Here is a 24,090-nt window from a genome sequence, read left to right as displayed (position 1 = left end):
ACACAATTTTGTACAAAATGCCTTCAAAGTTAAACACATTTTCCGATCACTGTTTAGCAAATAAGCTTCCAATGAGCGCAGAGTCATTGAGGAAGGACTAACTGCTAATAATTAATTCTCAAAACCTACTATATGCGACATTAAGGCGAGCTGAAAAATAATAAATCATGTATTTCCTCTGGGGCAGTCATTTCCACGAACGACGTGCACGCCATAGCCCACAGCGGAAGAATGTAATTTTCATGCGTAACGGGCCTCCGCCGTTTTTCAAGTGTATTGACCCTATGGAAGAGGGGAAAGCGTCGGGATTTTGACATCGGAAATAACCATGATTAAAGTGTTCCTTGTGGTGACATTTTGAAAGTGCGCGCACTGCTCTGCGGTGGCCAGAGCACGTAGAAGAAGAATTTTATCTGGGCACATATGCATTTTCCTGTTATCTGAGGAATGTCCATTGTTAACTTGCGCCAAACTACAAAAAGAAAACAAAAAATGAAGCATGCCTACTTGGATCTAAGCAGCTGGGCCTCCTTAAGGTTGTTATAAATTTGTTTTTTTTTTCCTGTTTGAATAATGAGATAAATTCCTAAAACGATTTGCGTAGGTTTATAAAGATTCGATTATAGTCTCTTGTTGTCATACAGGGTTATGGATCGCATTGGAAACCGTTCTGATCCTCTAATATTTTTGACAGTATTACCAATCTAAATTCTGGCTGGATTACTTTTATTTGCCTCCTTCTGCCCTCTGAATGCACCTCACGCTATTAATCGCTCAGGCCCATTCTCTCAACCATCACCTGCAGGGGTGGCTAAGTGGGCAAAGTGTATTTGGCTGCCGATCGCAGAGTAGCAGGATCGAATGCCGACCGAGGGGCCGTATTGTGATTGAGGCAAATTGCATATTCGCCACTGCGTTCTGCGATACCATAACATTGCAAGTTAAAGAACTTCTGGAGGATCAAAGCACTCCACAGACCCGCAACCCACGTTTAGCTTCGAGGCTCCAATGCACCACAACACATCACACTACACCCTAGCCCACCGCACCACGCCACAGCCCAGCCCACCCCACCACACCATACCACGCCACACCACACCACACCACACCACACCACACCACACCACACCACACCACACCACACCACACCACACCACACCACACCAAAACCACCACCATACCATAACCGCACACCACGCCCCAGCACACCACACCACACTACATCACATCACATCACATCAACACCATAACCACACACCACACCAACACCATACCATAACCACACAGCACACCCCACCCCACCGCACCAACACCAACGCCATACCATAACTACACAGCACACCCCACCACACCACACCAACACCAACGCCATACCATAACCACACAGCACACCCCACCTCACCACATCACACCACACCAACACCAACCCCACACCACACCACACCACACCACACCACACCACACCACATCACACCACACCACACCACACTGCTACATTGGAATGACGCCACGCCAGCTTACGGCAAGAGTTATCTCCACTGTCCTCCTGCTCACACTCCTTCTCTAACCGTTTCGCACAACGCCTATATTAACACGCATCAAAGCAATAAACGTTGTCTTGGCCCTGCCACAGCTCTGTATGGTGCGGATTCTTCACACACCAACACCATACCATAATCACACACCACACCAGACCGCACCACACTACACTACACCAACACTAACACCATACTATAACCACACACCACACCGCACCACACCATACAACGCCATATTACCATATCCCATACCATATTAAACCACATTTTGAGCTAACCATTAGAAGCATACGAGTAGCCCCACGCGACCACCGCTCTGAGCTGCAAAGACGGAACGGCCATGGGCACAAGAGGAACGCTCGTACTGCAGTGCAGCTGGGCATTTGTTCGCGGGTCAACGAAGCCCATCGTGGTCGAGCTCCCTTTAACAGCCGTTCGCTGCGCACTCTGAGACAGAAACCACTAAATGTGCCGCAGTGGTTTTTCGTTTGGTAGAATAACTGCATTGCCACAACCGTTACTCCCGCAAAAGACCAACCGTTCCTCAGTCGAAGACTTACATAGATACGTCAAAGACAGTTGGTCTCCGCACAGACTAATCATTCGGCGTTAGGACATAGTTGATCAGTTACTCCCATTTACACATCTTAGGCTTAGTATGAACCAAAAATATCCCGCAGACCATGAACTAAAGTGCCCTCTGCAGGTCATTCCACTAAAAGCGCGTAAAGAAAATACGCTTCCCGAGACTTATGTCTTTGGCACGCTGTGCGGGAGACATTTAGTGCACGAAGCCCGTTTGCCTTTCTAATAGCGTATCAAGTCCAGCTATTGTTCATGATAATTTTTTATTCCTATAGATCTGTCAGAAGTGTCGCGGACAGCGCCACATTTAAATCGCTAATCCACCACTGTCGGTAGAGCAGCTGGTGAACGACTTTTAAGTTTAGCGTCGTACTGAAATCCATCATTAATTCCTTAAACTCAAAAGAAGGCAGCCACCTCTCAGAAGATGGGCCCCCGCTTGCTCCCAACCACAGATCTCCGTCTGGAGGGTTCTCGATGTCAGTGACATCTATACCCGGCGTGCGATGATTCATCTGTCAACCCTTTCATTCTTTTGGTTGGTGTCAAACTCAGGTCATACGGCTTATGAACTTTGCATTGGCGCAAAGCAATGGGTTGCTCTAGCGTGCACGTTAAGAACCGGTCACGTTACACAGTGACGAGCTGGAGTTCTAGTAAAGAACAATGAAGTGCCCCAAGAGGCACTGACGTTGTTCGCAGAGTGCTAGTTTGTGTTGTTGCATTTGTAACGTTGCTGTTTTATTGTATATTTCTATCTTTATTATTTCTGACGTCGTGTTAAAATGATTGTATTGCTGACGCTGGCCACTCCCGTGCTTTAACTTGTATTGGAATTACATTATTTACTTTTGCCTGTTTTATGAAACCGCCTTGGTTTCCCTTCGTGCTATAATTCCGACATCCAGATATTGGAGTATAAAAATTAATTAAAACGTACACCCACATGACACACTACTCTCGACAGATTAAATATTCTCCGATGAAAGTTCACAGCTGCTGTATCAACAGACATTCATAAGACCTTTAGATACATTACACTCGAAGAGCAATTATGAACCTGTTACTGTTGTGCTGTGCTGGGTCTGTATTTGGTGTGCTCATTATTTTTATGATAGCCGGCGCTCGCCGTAGCCTCGAGCTTCTGATGGCACGTTTAGCTTGAAACTCGCATAGAACAATGCGTCAACTAATCCGAAAGCAAGCCCTCATTCTGCCGCAGATGCTACGCCGACCTTTCGTGAGCGACTGACGAGTTCGGTATTCGGGTATTTTAAAGCTGCACTAAAGAGGAATCTGAAATCGTAATTTTACCGCGGGAACCCGATCTACACTCTCCGAGCACACTTTGAAACTTCGAACTATTGTCCTGTGCGGCCGATTTCCTTATTAAATCGAATCAAAGGTCCCGGCTCCCGCCTTTTTCTTTTTTTTTTTACTCACCTCTGAAAAGAGGAGGAGTCAGCCAACGCGTGGAGTTCCTTTCAGCCAGTCGCGGGGTGGCTTCGCTTTCGCTTTTATTTTTTTTTTCATTTCCATGAATAAATGATTTCAGTTGCACACTACATAGCCGCAAATTACGCCCACGGAAATAAAACTACGCGTGGACTCTTTGTTTTCGCCGATATCTATACGTATCACTCCGCCAATGGCAGAGCGGCAAGCCGCCACGCAGCTGGTTGAAAGGCACTCCTTGCATTGGCTGCCTCCTCTTTTTTCGGAGGTGTGTTAAAAAAAAAATGGCGGGAGTCGGGACGTTTAATTCAATTTAATAGGAAAATCGGCCTCTCAGGAAAATAATTCTAAGTTCCTAAGAATGCTCGGAGCTTGCAGATCGAGTTCCCACGGTAAAAAGACGAGCTCAGAATCCTCTTTAGGGAACCTCTAATGAAGCCAGGAAAATCAGTGAATCGCCTATGGTGCACCGGCCAGTGTTTGTCGCAGATATCACAACCAGTTTATCCTGCTGACTTATACCGGCAGTGCTAATTTGATGGACAGCGGGAAAAGAAAAGTTGCAACGATCGGCGTGCACACAAATCCGGAGATTTCAAGTAAAATGGGGCAAGGTTAAATGCAAGTTTAAAATGGTATGAGCCAGCCCCTGGTAATGGGACGTTCAGACCTGTAGTTTCGAGCTGTAAATTGCGTGATGAATTTTAACGCCGTTCATAGTATTACCGCCAACTAATGCTTGTTTTATGTCGCCTGAAGCCCGTTTGAACATGTGGCACCAATCTGAATCTCATAGTGAGTATCTATCAGCCATTCGAGTCTAAACTTCAAGAAAGGAAGAAAGGAACGAAAGTAAGAAGAAAAGATTGAATGAAAGAAAAGAGAAAATAAAGATTGAGAAAGAAAGGAAGAAAGGAACGAAAGTAAGAAGGAAAGACTGAATGAAAGAAAAGAGAAAATAAAGATTGAGAAAGAATGGCTGAAAGAAAGAAGGCCTCAAGGAACTGCGACGTAGTGTAAAGCAAACTGTGACCAAAGTGTTGATAACTAATGCACTGGCCATTAAATACAGGAGCATAAAAGTATCCCCCCCTTTCGATGTTAGGGCCATCGAATGATGGTAATAGAACGCTATTTCCATATATTCCTCTCAGTAAATGTAGAACAGTAGCTAAAATCTCAAATTGACTCGATTAGCTTTTTATTTTCCTGAAGACAAAGCATTTCAACTCTTGCTATAGTAGCTGAACTGGCATGATAACCAACAACGCTTTCAAGCAGCCCCTGGTAATCGTAGCTGAAGTTCTTAACCCTGCTGCGAGAAAGGTTATTGATACATGCACAGGCTTCTCTCGTGCTTCATTCTGGTCAGCGACAACGTACTTCTGCACAACAATTCTCAAAGTTTGAGTGAAGGACTGTTTTTGAGACACTGTGCAGCCAAATAGCATAATCTCACTACTAAATCCTCGTCAAGAAGACAGCTGCCCTCTGTGAGGGCTTCACACTTTAATCGTTCGGCGAAATACACTTATAAACGTGCGAAGGCTCATCAAGCATAAGTGCATTCAGCCTGACGTCACCCCGACATGTGACAGCTACGCCCCAAAGCTGGCTGGTAAGTGTATGAAGCAGCACCCTCCGTAATGTGGCAGTGCGGCGCTGTCTCTATTAATGGGAGGTGTTTCGAAACACTTAGCAGCAACGGAGACTGCGCAGGCTGCTCGTTAGAGCGATGTCTAAGCGGTGCTAAGCAGCTCGAGACAACGCTCGTTTAAACATAATTTGAATACGAAATATTCCAGCTGGTCGGGGCACTTTACACTTGGCCTTTAATACAGAGCGTCCAAGGACCGCGAAAGACGACATCCGGCTGCCTCGGTTAATGCTAATGAACCGTTCGTCTCCGGCGCTGTGTTTCCACAATCGTCGAAGTCATTGGCATTTCTTCAGAGTGGCTGAACTTATCATGAGCGGTGTGTACAGGAAACTTTTCCGGGGCTTCGAGAAAGTCGCCCCGTCTATCGCACGGGGGGTGATCCCGATCAAAATTGGGCCGAATTCTCAAAAACTGGCTCCTTCTTATAGAGGCGGTTCTTGACTGGCTCTTCAGCAGCCGTGGTAGCCTTAGTGACTTGATATGGTTAATATGGATAATGGATAATGGATAATGGTTAAAAAAGTTAATCTTGAATTAATCTACTAACCCATGACCCTGCCCACTGCTCTTAGTTTCAGGCTGTCCTATTGGGAGAAAAATGAACAAGATATAACAAAAGGGAGAAGGTTTGAAGATGAAATAAAATTTTGCCACTTTCGTGGTCCCCCCCCCTGTAAAATTTGTCCAGCTTTGTTTGTTTTTCTGTCTCATCTTTGTTCTAATGTTGCTGTGGAAACTCTTCCCAGTAACGGAGACTGCGCTCCCTGGCTCCATCTCGGGCCGATCAGGTGCCTTGGAGTGTAATTCTCGTTCTTCGTGCCACTCCGCTCCTATTTAAACACATCAAGAAAAATACTAGCACCAATTTTGCTTTATGCTTATCATTCCGTGCGCTTCTATTGCCTATAGAGCTCATGAGGTGCATCCAATATCACTGATGTGAGCAGAGTGTCAATGCAATCACTAATCAAACCGTACACGCCGGCACTGCACGCCACCTGATTCAACGACTCCTCCCTGCCGATTAATTTGTGAATGGAAACAAGGGAGGGGGTTCATACATGCGCATCGCGGTGCCCCCTGGAAAACTTCGGAATGCGGTACAGCAAGCCGAGCCACATATTTCAGAAGTATTAAATCTCAGCGGGTACTTCCCGGATAGACATCGTGAAGATGTGCTGCACCAGCCAGGAACCTAACCACGGATACGTCTATCTCATTGTTCCGCGTAGCATCCGCCCACTTTATGCGCTAAAGACACGACAGTAAACATTTAGATTCCACACTACAGCAACCGTAAAAGCAAGAGTTCGAGGACGCATATTAAGCTGTTTCACTGCTTGCGCTCGTTCTCGAAATAGATACGCGTCATGTAGTGGTTAACGCAAACTAAACATGCGTGAAACGGTATGCGCAGCTAGCACCGATTATTGACTGAACCGTTAGGTGTCAAACCCTGCGACCCCTATACAAATAGAATACACTTGTCGACACTTACGTTCAAGACGAAGTAGCAGACGCACGCCGTCACACCGACCTTGTTCCCGAAGCGACGCCGGAGGTACTGCACACAGTGAGAGGCTTGGTTACATTGTAAGCTAATCTACGCACACAGAGACTTTGTCAAAATGATGCGCCCAACTGCGGGCTTGGCAGGGGCGGTCAGCAAGCCGCTCACTAAAACGCCACGTAGAAGACGGCAAAGAGAACTACGCGCTTTGCTTGCATCGTAGACCACCGGGACACATAGGACGACACAACAGGGACAGATTTATTGAGAAGGAGGCAGGAGGCTTAACACCATTCATTTGGGGAAAGAAATCCTAGAAACACGTGACAAATGAGACCGCCCACCCTGTGCCACATCAACGGGCAACCATAAATCCACCCCTGCGACACAGGCGCCTATAGGTACCGCAGATGCAGGCGACACATGCTCGTAAAAGTCACACAGCAAGGTGATACAGCCTCTCTTTTTTCCGCATTTCAATAAGAATAATGTTTTTCTCTTCTTAAAAGGGAAGTATGTTACTTTGTTTTCAAAGGAGAGGTTCTTGATAAATGAAGGCCGACCGCGGGGTATTAGGTCTTTTTGGCGTACATTTCTTCCGCCAATTGATCAGGTAAATTAACGAATTTTACGTGCGCCGGCTACTTTTACATTACTAAAATCATATGCGTGCGCGGTCCGGAACTTGACCTTCCTTTCGCAAGTTCCGAGCATTCAATAAGGGAGTAATTACTCATTGAAATCCACCACAGCGTAGCCTTATGGCTAAAGAAAATTAAAGAAAATTTCGTCCTGGTTCGGGGTTCGAACCTGGGACCACCGCTTCACCGGAGCAATCGGTCTACCAACTGAGCTTGCTAAGCGGGACAGCAAGCTTGTCGTAGGCCGAGAGCGAATTGATCAATAACTCTAAGTGGGAACAGTGTTGGTCAAATGTTTAGGGTAATCCCCCAAGGTGGAGTAGACTGACCAACACTGTTCTCACTTCGAGTTATTGATCAGTTCGCTCTCACCTACCATAAGCTTGCCCTCCCAGTTAGCTCAGTTGGTAGAGAGACTGCTCTGGTGAATCGAGGGCCCCGGGTTCGAACCCCGGACCAGGATGAATTTTAGAGCGCAGCTCTCTGGCGCCCGTTTCTGCGTGTCGCGGCGTTGCCGCCGCCGTCGCCGTTGTCCATTGCAACCAGCAGTGGACACCTTAATCACTCTTTAGGCTGCGAAACCAATGTAGCGGGAGCTTGGAAAGCAAAGGAAAGGCCCGTGACGGCCCTCTTGGAACAGTGGACACCTCAATCGAGCTTTAAGCTACGTGGCGGTAGTGACAGATATGCTCTGCGTGCGTTGGTATTGACAGCGTTGTGCCATTTTAAGGAAAGGAAGTGCGCATAGCTGGCTCCCTGCGTCAGTGGACGCCTGAATCACTATTATAGGTAGTACGTGGGGTGATTAGAGAGAGATGTGTGCTGAAGGCATTGACAACGTTGTGCCAGAAACGCGGAGCTGAAGCCATAGGCCGTCGGCGTTCACTGTGTTCATTGGCGTTGGCGTTGACAACGTTTTACAACCCGATCATTTTAAGGAAAGAAAAAAACGCTCCGTGGGTCAGCGGACGCCTCAATCGCGCTTATAGGTACTTGGGCAAGAGAGAGAGAGAGATGCGGGCTGCATGCGTTAGCGCTGACAACAGTGAGCGAACTCTCGCGATCAGCCATTAACTGTCAGGGTGGCAGGGTGGGTGGGGAATTTAATGTAGATATAAAGGCAGGGATTTCTTACCACTTAAGCGGGATAGCATCCCGTTCCTCTCGCTCGTAAGCCCACCACGGCTGTGACAACCTCACGAAATACTTGCATAGACCTGCTCTTTGAGAATCAGGCATTGGTCCAGCAAGTCGAGCATATATCCATCTATTTCTCCGACCACAAAGCTTCTTTCATGACAATCAACAACTGTTAGTGGAGTTTATCTTGAAGAAGGAAAATGTGTGAAAAATAATTTGTCCGTAATTGTACATACATGCCTTGCTCGAATTCTTTGCCTCAATCTATCGAAAAGCTTAAACAGAGCTGCGCTCAAATTTCGCATTAGGAAGTAACGTAATCGTTGGCAATTTTTTTCTTTAGCTGCGAAATTTCTGAGAAAGCTGTATAGCTTTATCTTTATAACCTTATGGCTGTGTTTGGGGGGATGTCAATGAGTAATTACTTCCTTATTACAAATTACTCCGCCTTGGGGATTTCCCCTAAACATTTCACTAAGACTGGTACAGTGTTTCGCGACAGTATATTTGTTCCGCGCCGACTTAGTTTTGCTTGGTTAAAACAGAACAGAGCAATGATTTTATTTTTTAATTCTTCATTTTCGGTCAATTAGAATGGCCGAAAAGCAAGACAGGTATATTGAGTGAGTGGTAATTAGTAAATGACGCGATAGCGGGTGCTGGTAAACAAATATGCTTATAAGGCGTGACAGCACCCCTATGTCATTTCTAACTCGTTATTAGTTTAGGACAGAATATTCTGGGAGTCGTTTCTCAGCGAATAGCAAGCCTATCGCCACCTCTATGGTCGTCAGGCCTGTCTTTCGTGAATATTTTACAACCTGAGAGGCCAGGCAGAATCTAAAACTCCAGACAAAGGTCAATTTATCTAAGGTTCTGTTAATAAAACGACATGACTAGATGATGAGCTGCTGTGACTGCATAATAAATCCGTTTCGGTATCCCACTGCGAATGTTAGCGGAATGTAGCTACAGATGATAATTCAACGTTTTGGGCGGAATATTTTAGCAGTTGCTCTAATTTGTTTTCCACTTTCTTAGCTCCTCAGTCATAAACGTAAGCTTTACTATCAGAAATAGGTCTATAGTAATGGAGTTAGCACGAAATTTTGTTGGACGGAGTAGAATCAGTAAGATGCCCACGGCCAGTCCAGTCTCTATTTGCATCATAAAAAAAGAATAACGAGGACAAAGAAACAAAGAGGCAGGAGGTGCGCGATATTCTTGATCATGATGTATGGAACCCAAATTTCCACCCTAGCGTCAGTGCCCGTGGAGGGGGGGGGGGGGGGGGGGGGGGGGGGGCTCTCCGCGTATGCACTGCCTCGAGCAGCTCCTCTCCGGCATAAGAGCAAAGCCTTGCATCTCAAAAGTGATGACTTTGCTTGCGCTTGTTTCGTCAAATAAATATACGATAGCAATAAATAATAACAAACAAGTTATTTGTTTATGACTTGTTTGAGGGAAGAAAATTTGCCCCCAAGAATGCCCTGCAGCTTTACGGCAACTCAGCTGCGCGTCTTCGCTAGGCTTGACAACTGTAGGCACCGAAATGCAGTATATTCTTGATATCTCCCCATTCCTACCAACGGAACTCAGTTGTGCATCAAAGCTGCGACAAAGTGAATACTTCACTTGAGAAATTTGCAGTTAGGGTGAAACGGAAACCCAAACCTCAAGGCAGTGTTTTCGTTCTGCGTGCATGCTGTAGTGACGCTCTATTCCTAGGAGTCCCCGAACAAATGGGATCTCTTATGTAAACGGCCTTTATGAGCCAACGGTGAGCATATGTTTTCCTACAGAGTAAATACGCGAAAAAGTTGCGCAATGCTTACGCTGTATCGCGCAGTGCTTTAAACTCAGCGAGCGGGTTTTGCGTTTCGGCGTGATATTTACGAAGCGCCATCTCTGCTAGAATCAAGGCTGTGCTACCCCTCCCTTCCCAGCTTTCACCGTGCTTTTCTTCGCCTACTCCCTGCTACGAGAGCCGAGCGCACCGGCGCAGCGAATTCCCCTCTCCACCAATCTTCCACCCTCACCCTTAACTGCTCTCCTTCAGTCGCGGACGACCGTGCGTACCGCGGGACGTCGCATATGCAGCTCTCGCTGCATTATTTCTCCCACTACATAAATTTTCCCATTGGTTCACACCGAGAGCCAGCTTAGTGACTGACTCGCTTAACTTGACGCACCGAAGCCGAGAGTTGCGCGATTAAATTTCTCAGATTGAAGATATATCGAAAGGCCAAATATCGCGCCTGGTTGGCAATTCTGCTCCTCTGATTTGTTTTTCTTTTTACTCTACTTTAGCATCTGTCTGGCGTTTGCCGGAACTCTTCGCCTTTGCTTTTCTGCAATAAAGAACTACATGCTGGCTGTCCTTTCGATATTCGGCCGATAAATTGGAGAATCATATCTGGCATGCCCGCTGTTTTTGCACGTCAATTCCTGGCAGAAACCGAGTGAAGCAGTGCACTGCTTTATGCTGTAGAAGAAGTAAAGGCAGAAAAGGGGCATGAAAAGAAAGGGCACTGGATCGTGGGCTAGTAGAATACTGAAAAACATCAGAATAAGTAGACGGAAGCCGTAATATGCATATTTACGGAGCATATGTCATCAAAAATAAAGGAAATATGAGTATAAGTGACACATCTGTGCTTATCTATGGAAGGGCAATATTTACTTTAGTCAGCCATGTGATTTCATGCCAGGCCGTTCTTATCACTGCGATATATTTGCTGTTTGTCGCTGACGCACAGCAAAATGCAAGTGCATGTCCACGTCTGCATGAAAACGCGCCGGACAAATAAAATGCTAGTTCGTACTGACCACTCTGCTTCTGTCAGTGGAGTCTCTCTTTTTTTTGCGCTAAAAGGCATAATGAACCTTCAAGCCGCCAAACCGTCTCTACTGACTCGACCGCACTTTTAGAGAAAATCTTGCCTCTCTGAACATAGCTAAGTGCCTCGAATTCGTGCCATCGACGTGTCAAACGTGTTTTCAGCTCAGTCTCTTGCCCGGGAAGGATGCCGGTCTGCCCGTCGAACCTGTATTCAGACGTGTCGAAAAGTGTCGTTGGAAAAAATTTCGGGGTACCTCATTCCTTTTCCATGGCACATGCTGCCGGCACTGGAAGGCAGGTGGCTGTCACCGCCCACTGTTGCTAGGGCAACGAGTATCAATTTCTTCATTGGATTTCACAGTGATGGCCTTACAAATTGTTTGCATGCCCTTCATAATGATCATCGATGCAAAAGTAGCTGTTTGAACGAGCTTATGAACTTCAGATTTTTCATGAGTGCTATCTCAGCAGTTCTTCAAGCTTATAGTGATAAGGGCGCTGAGAAGGCAGCGATATGGGATACACCTAATGTACTCGTTGCGCTGAGAATGTTTTTCAGAGGCCTATGTTTACCTTCCAAGACCGTCCAGTAATTCTATAGTTTCGTAAGCTAGAAGAGCTTGTTCTTCCTCGGAATCGGAATCCGCTAAACAGCATAGTGATCCGCCTCCAGAAGCCTTCGAGAATGACATCTCTCACCACATCCCCGCATCTTCTGCTCCCCGCTTCCGTAAGCCCCACAGGAACGCAAATCAAGACTTCTAAGTGGTGTGATGGAGCAACCAATACGACACCACATGACAAGCCTGGAGCGCATGACAGAAGAAGCAATCAGTCACTACTACTGGCTGCGAATCCAATGCTTCGTCATCAGTGCACAGCACAATGCTAGGGCTCCTTCACGCAGGCGCTGTTACGGTTCCTTGCTTTCCAAGCTGCCTACCCGTCCGGAGGAGGTCATATCAGAGCAACATAGCCGCCCAGTCAGGACCAACCACTGGACTGAAATTACTATCCCGGGGTGGGACAAAGGGACGTGAGAGCACCCTGCGAAGAATGCGCACGGTCTTTATGCTCAAAAGCAAAGAGGTGGAGATAGACAGGAGGAGGACTACAGATGAGTGGGGGGGGGGGGGGGGGGGGTCTAAAAGGTACACTCAACAGTCCGTATACATTCAGTGGACCTCCGCGTACATCCCTGTGCGAATAAAGACGCGTGCTAGGGCGAGAACTCACCTCGAAGACGGAGGTGACCCTGAGCCTGTAGATGACGGGCACCACTACACGGCTGATGAAGGGCACCAGGAACATGACGGTGAACGAGGCCCAAAGCAGGTGCAGGCCGTAGCGGTAGAAGTGCGCCGTCAGTCCCACCAGGCCAACGGCTGTCACGAGGGACGCGAGCACGGAGAGGGACAGGGGCAGCGCGCCCAGGCTGCGACCGCCCAGGAACGCCTCGCCGGAGCCGCCGTCTCGTGCGCGGCGGCTGAATGAGAAGTACAGGCCGACCAGCACGTTGGCCAGCATGAGCACGCCGAACACCGCGTACTCGGCCGTGTGCACGCTGAAAGCCATGGGGATGCCTCTGCTGCTCTTGAGCTTCTCTCTGGATCGGGCCTCCTCTCCAGTGTCCCCTTCGAGCTGCTGTCGTTCTACACCGGCACAGCTCTTTTTGCACACTGCAGAGTCCGGGTGAGGCTTTACGACTTAGCCCTGCGATGGCGAATGGGCGCTGGTCATCCATCGTGTAATTTTATTTTGAACTTGATTCATCGCCCTGAGTACGGTACTTTCCCGAGATTTAGTGAGGAAGACGTGATGAAGATATCCATCAAAGCAACTTCACTAGCCCCGTCTGCCATGCAGCTAAGCTTCACGCTCGGCTCAGAGGAAGGACTGTGTTCATTTTGAAGAGAAATTTTAGTAAAGAACCTAATTAAACACAACTTAAGTCTGACTTACCATGTGCATAACTTCAAAGACGTTTTATATATAGTTTTTTGGCAGGTTGCGCAAGTGCTTCCCTGCATATACTGTTGATGTTTGGCCGGCTGTTCTTCAACTTCTTAAAAAAGATAATTCTTAAGAGATGGAGCAAGCTACCACGACCTATGATAATGAGTAGGTTGGGGGAATATGCTAATGTGGAAGTTTTCAGGAACCCTTATTACTCTTCTAGTTTTAGAGCGAACGCTCTACTCTTAGCACTGCACTCTCAAGGTCAAGTTTGGTGCACGTTTGACCTTGATAGGGTGGAGCGGAGGTGCGGCAAGTGACGTCACACCATGTGACTCGCTGTGAAGAGGCGCCGCAGCTGAGCTATCTAGCCACCATAGCTGAGCTCGCTCGGAAACTCGCCGCTGCTATACCACGTGAATAGCGGGGGTATAACAGCTGCTTCGCTGGCGCTCGGTCGCTCAGTCTCGCATTGGATGAGGCCCGCGCCGGACCGACTCAGGCGCCAGGCCATTCGTAACAATGCTTAATAGAGCTATCGCTCGTATCACTACTTTTATGAAACGCTATAGACATCTGCTAATTTTTCAAAGTTTCCTTTCAAACACATCAAAAGGTGATTATGAGAAGAAGATGGTTTTGCACATCCGAACTTACCGAAAAAAAAATTGTTAGTGTGAGCTTTGACAAGTTTGGAACCGCATGTAAGCAATGCATTTGTGTAATGCTGCTAAGCTCTAAATTTTACATATATTCGTGTGAAAGCACTATCTCGATGGGTAAAACACGAGCAAGATGTCTCGATGTTTCTGGGTTTGTGCCATCACTGCCGACGGCGCCGCCGTCCCACAACATCGTTTACACTCCTAGCGCTCCCGCTTGGCCGACACTACCGCCCACACCGTGTCGCCGGCGCGCTCCGCCGTCCCCGTTCCCGAACGCGCGAAAGCCATCGGCGTCGGTATCAAGCTAGCCACCACGCGGCGGTGATGGACGTGCCCTGCTCGTGCTTTGTCTTTACATGCAGTTGCCTTTGAGGCGGTGTTGCCTGAATTGCTTTCGCTCGTCCTACTCGGTTTAACTACGCCAAAATCCCACCATTTACGACAAGAAAAACAGCATGACAAGCCAAGAGTAAAGTAACAAGACAAGCCAACGTTCACACGATTCTATTCTTTTACATTTGTAAAATTTAGGCGAAAATTCTCTGTCATTTTTTTATCCTTGTCACTACAAGAAACAAAATGAAAAACTGCCCAGATGAGTGGTTAAAAAAACGTTCTACAGCATTAGCTGTTGTCTAAGGGCAAAGTGGCGAAAAGTTTCTCAATGTGCGAGGAACTTTTTGTTACTTAGTTTGTAAATTCTCATGTGAAACTTAGAAAGCGCACTATCCTGCAAAACGCCACACAGCGTTATAGCCATAGAAAAAAAATCTGCTTACACATTGCTGAATTTCACTGCCTCAGGACATTTGTTTGCTTATCACGAAAGACGCTTTCGCACAATTTACTTGTAAACAATTTATCCTTTTGTATACCATTTTTGATATTTTCATAGATTTTTAGATATCAAACTAACACTATGGGCTATGAGGCACGAAGTGGTTCAGGGCGCGATACTAATTTCGGCCGACTAGAACTGTTTAACATATCCCATAATCTCAGCACAAGGACGGTTAAACTTTTAAACTTTCTTCGAATGCGGCTGTAATGGCCGAGATCGAACCTGCAACTTTGGGCGTTACAGTTACATTACATTACGTTAAGTTACATGTCTGGCAACGCTGCACAACATAAACAAAGATGGCCGTGCTATCCGGGCCCGAGCCGGCACTTTCGCTTGGTGCTGTGCTTCAGTCTCTAGGTTGGGGTAGTGTTGTGTGGAATCATGGTGCTTTGTCGAGGACGGGCGGATAGCGGTACTGCACGTATTGCAGCCGGGAAAACAGGCTGAAGCCCATTTTTCGACAAAAAGAACACATGGTTAAAATAGCATAGGATGCCTTGCTGCCCCCCTCCCAAGTAATATTCCTACCTTAGCCATTCTGTCCTCAGACTCATCATACTCCTACTGCTTGTACCGCCCACAGTTCATGTCCAGCCACCGCTGCACTCCCACCTTTTATTTAGTATTCAGTAAAGTCACTGGAACTCTTTAGTATTCAGGAGGCGGTAGCGCCACCTGGTGTTGTCAGGTGGCGCATGAAAGTGAAGGCGTCGAAGTGCCTCGCGTTCTCTGGCTGCTGGAACGCTGCCTGTTGCCTGTTGCTCTCTCTTTTCTTAAAATATCAATGCTCGGCGCTTCGTGCATTTTGCCTTACAAGCCTAATTTAACCCCGTTAAGCCCTGCCAGCGAAAAAGTGGGATAAACTGTATGAGCTTCCAGTACTGCGTCGTTACTGGCACCTGTACTGTGTAAATTTGAAAAAAAAAAGAAACTGATTGAATGTATAGAGAAAAACAAGATTTAAGTGAAATTAAAATTTCAAATTTCACTAATTTCTAAATAGATACGAACAACAAAAGAGAGCACAGATATTCAAGCATGTTATAGTAACTTGACAATGCAGTTCAGAATAATACCATTGCCTACTAAAGTAGCGATGCACGTCTTGCAGTTTAAGTTGTTCGTCCGGCAGAGATTGCTTCAAGGTGACTGATCCTTGAGAAAGTTTCTTCCTCCTTGGCAGCTGACAACTTGACTTTGGTAACATAAATAAGTTGGGAAGTGCGCGTTCTGCTGTGCTTTGCAGATATGATCTGCTTTTCGGGTATAAACGGAAACATTTGACCTTTATGCAGCTAGTATAAATGTATACAGTTTGTATAAATGCCATGCTTTATAAGAACTAAGTTCGGCAACAGAGAACGTTGGTAAATGGCAGCTAATTTCGGCAGACGTTTTTCCACTTTTATGGATTTTACTGCTAATTTAGGCACAACTTTTTTCATTTCTATGCCAAGCATGCTTAAAACTAGTCTCTGACCCATAGCTTATTTTTTAACCGTAATTCTTTGCGTCTTTTTCGACTTTCTTGGATGAACACAGAAGTTATTTCACTTTTCAGGGACTCATTCTGCGCAAACCTATCTTCGCGGTTCCTTTGACGAATAAACAGGACAGTTATCCCTAGTGTTTACCTTTAGTGGCGGGCAGCCTGTGCTGTGCCTACACTGATTCCGCTCTAAACTCAAGGCTAGTGGACTGCCGAGCAACTTCGTTCACTTTGTTGCTCATGTTTTCATTTTCTCGTCTAGGTAGCCAATGTGGTTAAGGCGGTTTATTCCGTCTCTTCGTGAGATTAGCAGCCTCGCAGAGCTTTGCTATATCTTCGACGTTCTAGTTTTCTTTGTGTCACAGTAGCTCAACGCTCTAACTGTGCTTCTTCGCACCTACATCCGTCCGCCTCATTACTTCCAGGAATTCGTCGTACTTCGGTGACGTCAGAATAATACGAGCCTTATGTCTAGTACCCTTTCAAACACTTCACCCCAGTAATCGAGCTTTGATCTGGAGCTACCAGAATTTGCGGTACATCGCATTGTCTGGATTCGGTTTCTTGTCATTCGTTTTCCCTCAGTCTTCAACGGAGGCATCTTGTACTCTTCTGAGCGGATTGTAAAAATAGTGTGGACCTTGCGGTGTTCGAATGATCGAGGATATGTGAAATCGAATCCCACTGTGGGCTGATTATAGCTATCCATTCGCATACAGACATCGCTTCATGCGTAAGCCTCATCGACTTCTCACAGCTGCGAGGAACTTGCCCAGTGGTAAAAGCTCAGAAAACTAGAGGATACATCGGTGAATATTAAGTTGTAATCTATGGCAAACATGTTCTAAGGCCGCAGCCTTTAATGACCTTCGCTGTCAGTTACCCGGCCGTTTTCAGAAACGTACCAAAACATAAAGTGCCGATGAACCGTTCTCGTCTAGCTGCAATATCGAGGAAAGGTTAGAAACATGCACTATACTTCAGGCGCACGCGTATATTCAATTCACCCGCTCTTTGAGTCGCAGTTGCCGGGAAGACGTATATTTGGACCATCTATTTGCACTCAGAATAGTACTCCAATGACGGCACGGAAGTCCTCGGGCGAGAGTAGCCACTGGGAGCAAAAAATAAATATACAAGATGCCAGACCCGTCTTATTAATGCGGGGCAGCTATATGAAGTACGACATGACGAACAAAGATGGCTTGGTTCGGTTTATGGAGTTTAACGTCCCAAAGCGACTCAGGCTATGAGAGACGCCGTACTGAAGGGCTCCAGAAATTTCGACCCCCTGGGGTTCTTTAACGTGCTCCGACATCGCATAGTACACGGTCCTCTAGAATTTCGCCTCCATAGAAATTCGACCACTACGGCCGGGATCGAACCCGCGTCTTTCGAGTCAGCAGCCGAGCACCATAACCACTGAGCCACCGCGGCGGCTGACGAACAAAGCGGCAGAATTCAGTGAACAAGCATGCAACTCTAGCCATCTACCAATCACACGCACACAAGCACGAACGCGCACAAGACCTTACCAACAAGGAAAGATTCCGTCACTCCAGGAAGTTCCCGACCACACTGACCAGCGGAAATGCTCGGGCGTAGTAAAGGCGCGCAGAGCGACTCTAAAAGTTACTTCCGCTCTCGACCCGGCAACCGGTGCATTACAAAGTCCGCACGCATGTCACCCAGCCTCTCTTGGGGAAGTATTTTAGAGACTGACGTACGTCACGAAATCGTCAGTTCCCGGCGCAGCTTTGCCCTTCGTAAGCACGCCGCGCGAGAGCTGACATTTGCTCGTCACTCCGTCACTCACGTGAACGCCTGCAGAAGGAATGCCTAAAGAGGCAAATCTCGCAGGCAAATGTCATCGCAGTTCGTCTCGTGAGAGAGCGCGGCGAAGATCTTGACGTACGCGGGTACGCGAGCCAATCGGGCACCTCAGCCGCAGGTTGCCATGTGAAGCGCGCGGGGCCTTCTTTGGTGCCTTTCCATTGTCTGCGACTAAATCGTTGCCTTAGGCAGAGGATGGATGGTGTTTATATAAGAAAAAATGAAGAATACACAGCTTGTTATAAATCAACAGCTATTCAAGTTCAACGCGTCGTCCGACTACACGCGCTGGTACCGCCTCTCTTGTCTCCGAAGTAATTCATGAAGTATCCTTGAACGCCGGTCGCCGTGAGCGCGAGTACGTTAAAAAAATATAACGTACCGCGTTTTAGACGTGGTGTCTTTCTGCAACGTCATCTGAAGAGTATTTTAAAGAAAGACTACTATATTTCACCATCGTCCCACGTGCTCCAGAAAAGGTCAGATGCATCGAAAAGACGACGCCATCACTCTCCTTTACTCATTAGAGAGTGAAAAGCTGACATCGCACGACAAAGATGCGGAAAGTACTGCTGGAGTGCACACAGCAAGACAGCAGCTCTTCTTCTACATAAAACCTACTCCTCGACAACCCCATCAGTGATACCGTTGTACCAATAAATTCAGATCTTAATTCTTTGAATCTTCAATTAGCACATTACGCCACTGCACAGCAAGAAAGGTGACCTGCAATTCAGCCGCCGCTGTAATGGAGTTTCGTTATCACTGCATCGTTCGCTTAGAAATTTTCGGCGCGTCTTTGAAACGACCTCCCGCGGTTGCTCAGTGGTTAGAGCGCTCGGCTACTGAGCTGGAGTTCCCGGGCTCAAACGCGGCCGCGTTTCGATCTAGGCGAAACGCAAAAGGCGCCCGTGTGCTGTGCGATGTCAGTGCACGTTAAAAATCCCCAGGTGGTCGAAATTATTCCGATGCCCTCCACTACGGCATCCTTTATCCCTTCCCTTACGACGCGGTTCCGGTTTCCACCGACATGTGAGACATGTACTAGACATATACGATCTCGCCAATGATATTCACCGCCTGTTTACAGGAGGGGTACCGAGGCCTGGATTGGGAACAGTTGGGGATAAGAGTTAATGAAGAATAACTAAGTAATTTTCCATTCGCTGATGACATTGCCTTGTTAAGGCACTCAGGAGATGAGCTGCAAATTGTGATCAATGAGTTAGAAACATATTAGGTCAGGGCAACCTAAAAATATTGAAAAATAATAAGACCTTGCCAATGAGTTAGACAGGCAGAGCAGAACTGTAGGCCTTAAATTAACATGCGGAACACCTAAGTAATGTTCTGACCCAAAAGACGCGGGTTCGACACCGGCCGCGGCGATCGAATTTCGAAGGACGCGAAATTCTAGAGGCCCGAGTACTGTGCGATGTCAGTGAACGTTAAAGAACCCTAGGTGGTCGAAATTTCCGGAGCCCTGCACTAAGGCGTCTCTCATAGCCTGGTGGTAGTGGTGAAAACCATTTATTTGATATTTTACAGAGAGGTGCTCGGGGAATTATTGCCCCTAGTGGGTCTTGCCCGTTACAATAGGTACTAGGCGGAGTACCTCATTCCAGGATCCCGTTGGTCATGACCGCTGCGCAGGTCCGCCGAACCAGAGCCTGTTGGACCGATAGTTCCTGCCGGCCGAGCAAGGCCGCCTCCCAGTCCTCTAGGGTAGGGGCAGCGGCCCACAGAATGAGCAGAGGCCGTCAAAAGAAGGATTAAAGTGCTTGAGAACCGCCGGGCACACCAGGGTGTTTGTAAAGAGTCTGAGGAGAGTTCGTTCGCCAGCTTTACCTACTCCCTTCATAGGAACCGGGTAGCGCCGGCGTTCGGAACGATTGTGCTCAGTAATGTCTTTAGAAGAAACAAGAGGGCTGTGATCTGGTTTAAAGTCCTCCCAAGGGACGCCTGGTGCCCGGTGACTGAGTGCGCGGGCTGCCTCATGGGCGGCTTCGTTACCTGGCGTGGGTGGCCGGGGACCCGTATGATTGAGCGATGAGTTGGATCGCCGTCGCGAGTACTGTGGTGAAGAATTTGGTGAGCGGTGATTCAACCGAACTCAAAGTTACGACAGGCTTCGTGAGAGTCTGTGACGATGAATCTAGAGTCGGGACGGGAGGCTGCGAGGGTGATCGCCACCTCCTCCGCATGCGTTGACTTTGGCGCTCTGAATGAGCGGGCGTCCACCTGTTTTCCCTCGTGTATGACTGCAGCCGTGTACCATTCCCCGCTGGAGTGGTTGGGACCTGCAATGTCGACGAAAAGACGTGTTTCTTTGAGCCATAGTGGCGGTGCAGGGCATCCGCCTGCGCCTGGCACCGGCCATTATGGTCCTCCTTGTTCACCTTAGTCGAAAGGGGTCGAACGTAAAGGGCGAGTCTCCACAGTTCGGGCACTCGAACCCTTTCCATGACATGGTGATCATGTTTGATATGGAACCGGTCCAAGAGGCGGCGACCGGACACGGTTTGGGCGAGACGCGTGTATTGGTTAACGAGATGCGCCTCGCAAAGTTCTCGATAGGTGTTCACCACCCCCAATGCGAGGAGTCGCGCGTTGGAAGTGGAGATCGGGAGGTCGAGGGCTACAACCTCCATTTGCGGACTACAACCTCCAAGCAATCTTCGTCATGTTTCCGTAAGCGGAGGTAGGGAATCGAGTGCAGTACTCGCCTAGTTACGCAGGCATGCGCTAGCCGCATCGCATCTTTACTTCGCAACCCTCCTCAGCGCAGTCTCTCAGCCGTGCACTGGATCGCCTAGATCCACGCCCACTCACGGAAATGAAGATTCTCGGCCCTTGGCCGCTGCGGTCGTCGGCGGAGGAGACCTAAAAAAAGCACTGCTCCGCTTCTTGAGAACTTCTGGCCTGCAGGATAGGCTGTGACTTTAACGAACAGTGACGTTTTAGAGTGACTTCAATTTCCTGTTACTCTCCTTTCTTTTTCTTTTTTTATCCCCTCACTACTTTCCCCCCGCGTAGGGTAGTAAGCCGACTATTCTTTCGGTTAACCTCCCTGCCTTTCCTCTTCTACATCCTCCTCCTCCCCCTCCTCGCTTGTTGGAAACGCGGCGAACCATTCGGCCCACCTGGTCGCCGACATTGCGAAGTGTGGCAAGAGTTGTTCTGCCTTACGATGTGGATAAATGAAGAGACCAAGTATTCGAAGCTCCTTCGCTTCACGGTTGGGCGAGAGAAAGCTGAGCGGAAATTGGGCATTTCGGAGAAGACCGAATATGCACAAATTCAGAATTGGACGGGGAGCATTCGAGGCCGCAGTACGTGGTATAGTGGTCAACTATGCTCGCCGCTGCTTGCAGGCATTCCTCCATCTATCCTGTGCTTCCCGTATCATCATCATCAAAACGTTTATTTCCACCGAAATGAGACTCCTTTTTGGACCCCCCGGCACGCAGGCCTAAGGGAGCCCTACTTAGGAGCCTCGCAAACTAAGGTCTGGTGAAGACACATTGTCTCTTCACGGCCTCAGCCGCCAGGCGGATGGCTTGTTGCTGCTTAGCGGGGTCCTCGCTCCGCAGCAAGGTCTCCCAGGCTTCTCTATCTTCTATCTTTTGCTCGGCGCCCGGGCTTCCAGCACATTCCCATATGACATGGTCGAGAGTGCCCCTCTCCCCGCACGTTATACAATATTGGTCTTTCTCCTCTTTGGAGATTGTTATGTATACCCAGAAGGGGCTTATATGATTCCCCCCTTGCAATCTTCTCCACGCAATTGCCTCCTCTTTTGCGAGGGAACGGTCGGGCGGCGGATAGACCCTCCTGCTCAGCTTATAATGTTCCGTGATCTCGTGGTATGAAATTAGGCTATCTTTCATGTCTATGCGGGAGGGCTGCTCTGCGGCCGCCCGGTGATAGAGAGCTCGGGCAAGCTCGTGTGCAGCCTCATTTCCTGCAATAGACTCATGCGCTGGGATCCATATTATCTCTATGTTACGTTCTATCGGCCTCGCCTCGAGGACGTGTTTGGCCTCTTCCGAGATTCTTCCTTTCGCGAAGTTTCTTACTGCAGTTTTGCTGTCACTTAAAATCGTCGTGGCCTTGGTACCGACGCAAGCGAGCGCTATCGCCAACTCTTCCGCCGCATTGGCATCTCTCGTGCGGCTCGAAGCCGCTACCGTTGGTACTCCTGCCCCGTCGACCACAGCGGATACAGCCGCCCCGTGCTGTCCGCACGCCGCGTCTACGTACGCCACCTGGTCTGCCGGTCGCTCCTTCATCTTCCTCTCGTAGGCCTTAGCCCTATGTTCTCGCCTTTCCTTGTTATACACGGGGTGCATGTTCCGCGGCATAGGTGGGACGCATATCTTGGCCCTGATTCCTGCCGGGATGTTTACCATCTTGTGCGTGCTACTTTCTGGTCGGATTCCTACCCATTCGAGTATTGTCCTGCCCGTTTCAGACTGGCCGAGCCGTTCTAATTGGGATATCCTCACCCCCTCTGCCAGCTCAACCCATCTGTTGTGTACCCCCATTTTTTCAAGCCGCTCCGTCGACGTAGATATCGGAAGTCCCAGAGCTCGCTTGGCGCATTTCCTCAATATTCTATCTACCTTCTCTATTTCTGCCTTGTTCATGTTTAGGTACGGCGTCGCGTAGCAGATTCGACTTATTACGTACGCCTGCGACATTCTCAGGAGATTCCTTTCTTTTAGTCCTCGCCCTTTTACCGCTACCCTCCTGAATATGCCTACCACTTGGTCTGCATATGTGGCTAATTTCTTTATGGTATTGGTGTTGTTGCCTTTCTTGTTGATAAACATGCCTAGGATCCTCATTTCCTCGACCCTGGGCACCTCCAGGCCTCCCACCACCACTATAATTTCTACGTCTCTCTTGTTCCTGCTGTTGCTATTGTACACGAAGAGCTCCGACTTCTGCGGTGAGCACGCCAGGCCTCTTTCGGCCGCGTACTTCACCACTACGTCTGCTGCCCTTTGAAGACTCCACTCAATTTCCGCGTCGCTTCCGTTATTCATCCACATATTTATGTCGTCCGCGTACATGCTGAATTTTAGATCAGGGATCTTGTTCAGCATGGCCGGGAGACCTCTCATCGCTATGTTGAATAAGAACGGGGACAGTACGGCGCCTTGCGGGGTACCTTTGCTGCCCAGCCTTATGCCGGGGGACTCTGCGTCGTGGAATTTAATCACCGCCTTCCTCCCTTGGAGAAAGTCCTTGATGTAGTCGTATGTTCTCTTGCCCACGTTTACCTCCTCCAGACCTCTGAGCACCGCCTCGTGTCGGACGTTGTCGAAGGCCTTCGTGAGGTCAAGACCTAGGATCACCTTGGCATCTAATCCTTTCTTGTCTACAATGTCATGTTTGAGTCTGAGCATTACATCCTGCGTGCTGAGCTTAGGTCTAAAGCCCACCATCTCGTGCGGCCATAGGTTTCCATCTTCCATGTATCTCGTTAACCTCGTTTGCACTACGTGCTCCATGAGTTTCCCCACGCAAGACGTTCTTAGGTTTTCGGTCTTAGGTTTTCCAATTTTGGTTCTTTTCCCGGCTTGGGGATGAGAACAACCTCTGCCTGCTTCCATTCCTCTGGCAATTTACCTTCCGTCCATACTTTGTTCATGTACCGCGCAATTGCATCTATCGAGTCGTTGTCTAGATTCCTGAGCATGACATTGGATATTTTATCCGGGCCAGGGGCCGAGCGATTTTTTAGCTCAGCGATAGCTGCTCTGATCTCCGCTACCGTAATGCCCGCGTCTAGATCTTCATTTTCCGCTCCTCCATATTCTGCCTGTCGTACTTCTGTCGCGTCCCCTATGTAAATGTCCCTGAGCCTGTCCATCAGCTGTTTGTCCGCCCCCTGGAAAGCGTGTCTCGCTTTCACTTGGTTAGC

The 24,090-nt window shown here is 48.2% G+C and overlaps 1 protein-coding gene across 1 annotated transcript in view; it reads right to left on the bottom strand.

The window, feature by feature from the left end:
- LOC149342230 (sodium-coupled monocarboxylate transporter 1-like) overlaps nucleotides 1-18,587 on the bottom strand; it is a 49,697-nt gene extending 31,110 nt beyond the window's left edge. Inside the window, exons 1-3 of the mRNA XM_089542126.1 lie at nucleotides 17,861-18,587; nucleotides 12,608-13,084; nucleotides 6,737-6,802 (exon numbers count right to left, since the gene is read on the bottom strand). Of these exons, the coding sequence (XP_089398252.1) occupies nucleotides 6,737-6,802; nucleotides 12,608-12,946 (405 nt within the window). The 5' untranslated portion in view covers nucleotides 12,947-13,084; nucleotides 17,861-18,587. The remainder of the gene's footprint in view (nucleotides 1-6,736; nucleotides 6,803-12,607; nucleotides 13,085-17,860) is intronic.
- Nucleotides 18,588-24,090: the final 5,503 nt, after the last annotated feature.

Source organism: Amblyomma mixtum, chromosome 5 (assembly GCF_055824585.1).
Source record: "Amblyomma mixtum isolate Tamu chromosome 5, ASM5582458v1, whole genome shotgun sequence".
Classification (NCBI taxonomy): Eukaryota; Metazoa; Arthropoda; class Arachnida; order Ixodida; family Ixodidae; genus Amblyomma; species Amblyomma mixtum.
The sequence above is the reverse complement of the archived record's forward strand: the minus strand, read 5'-3'. Positions and strand labels throughout refer to the sequence as shown.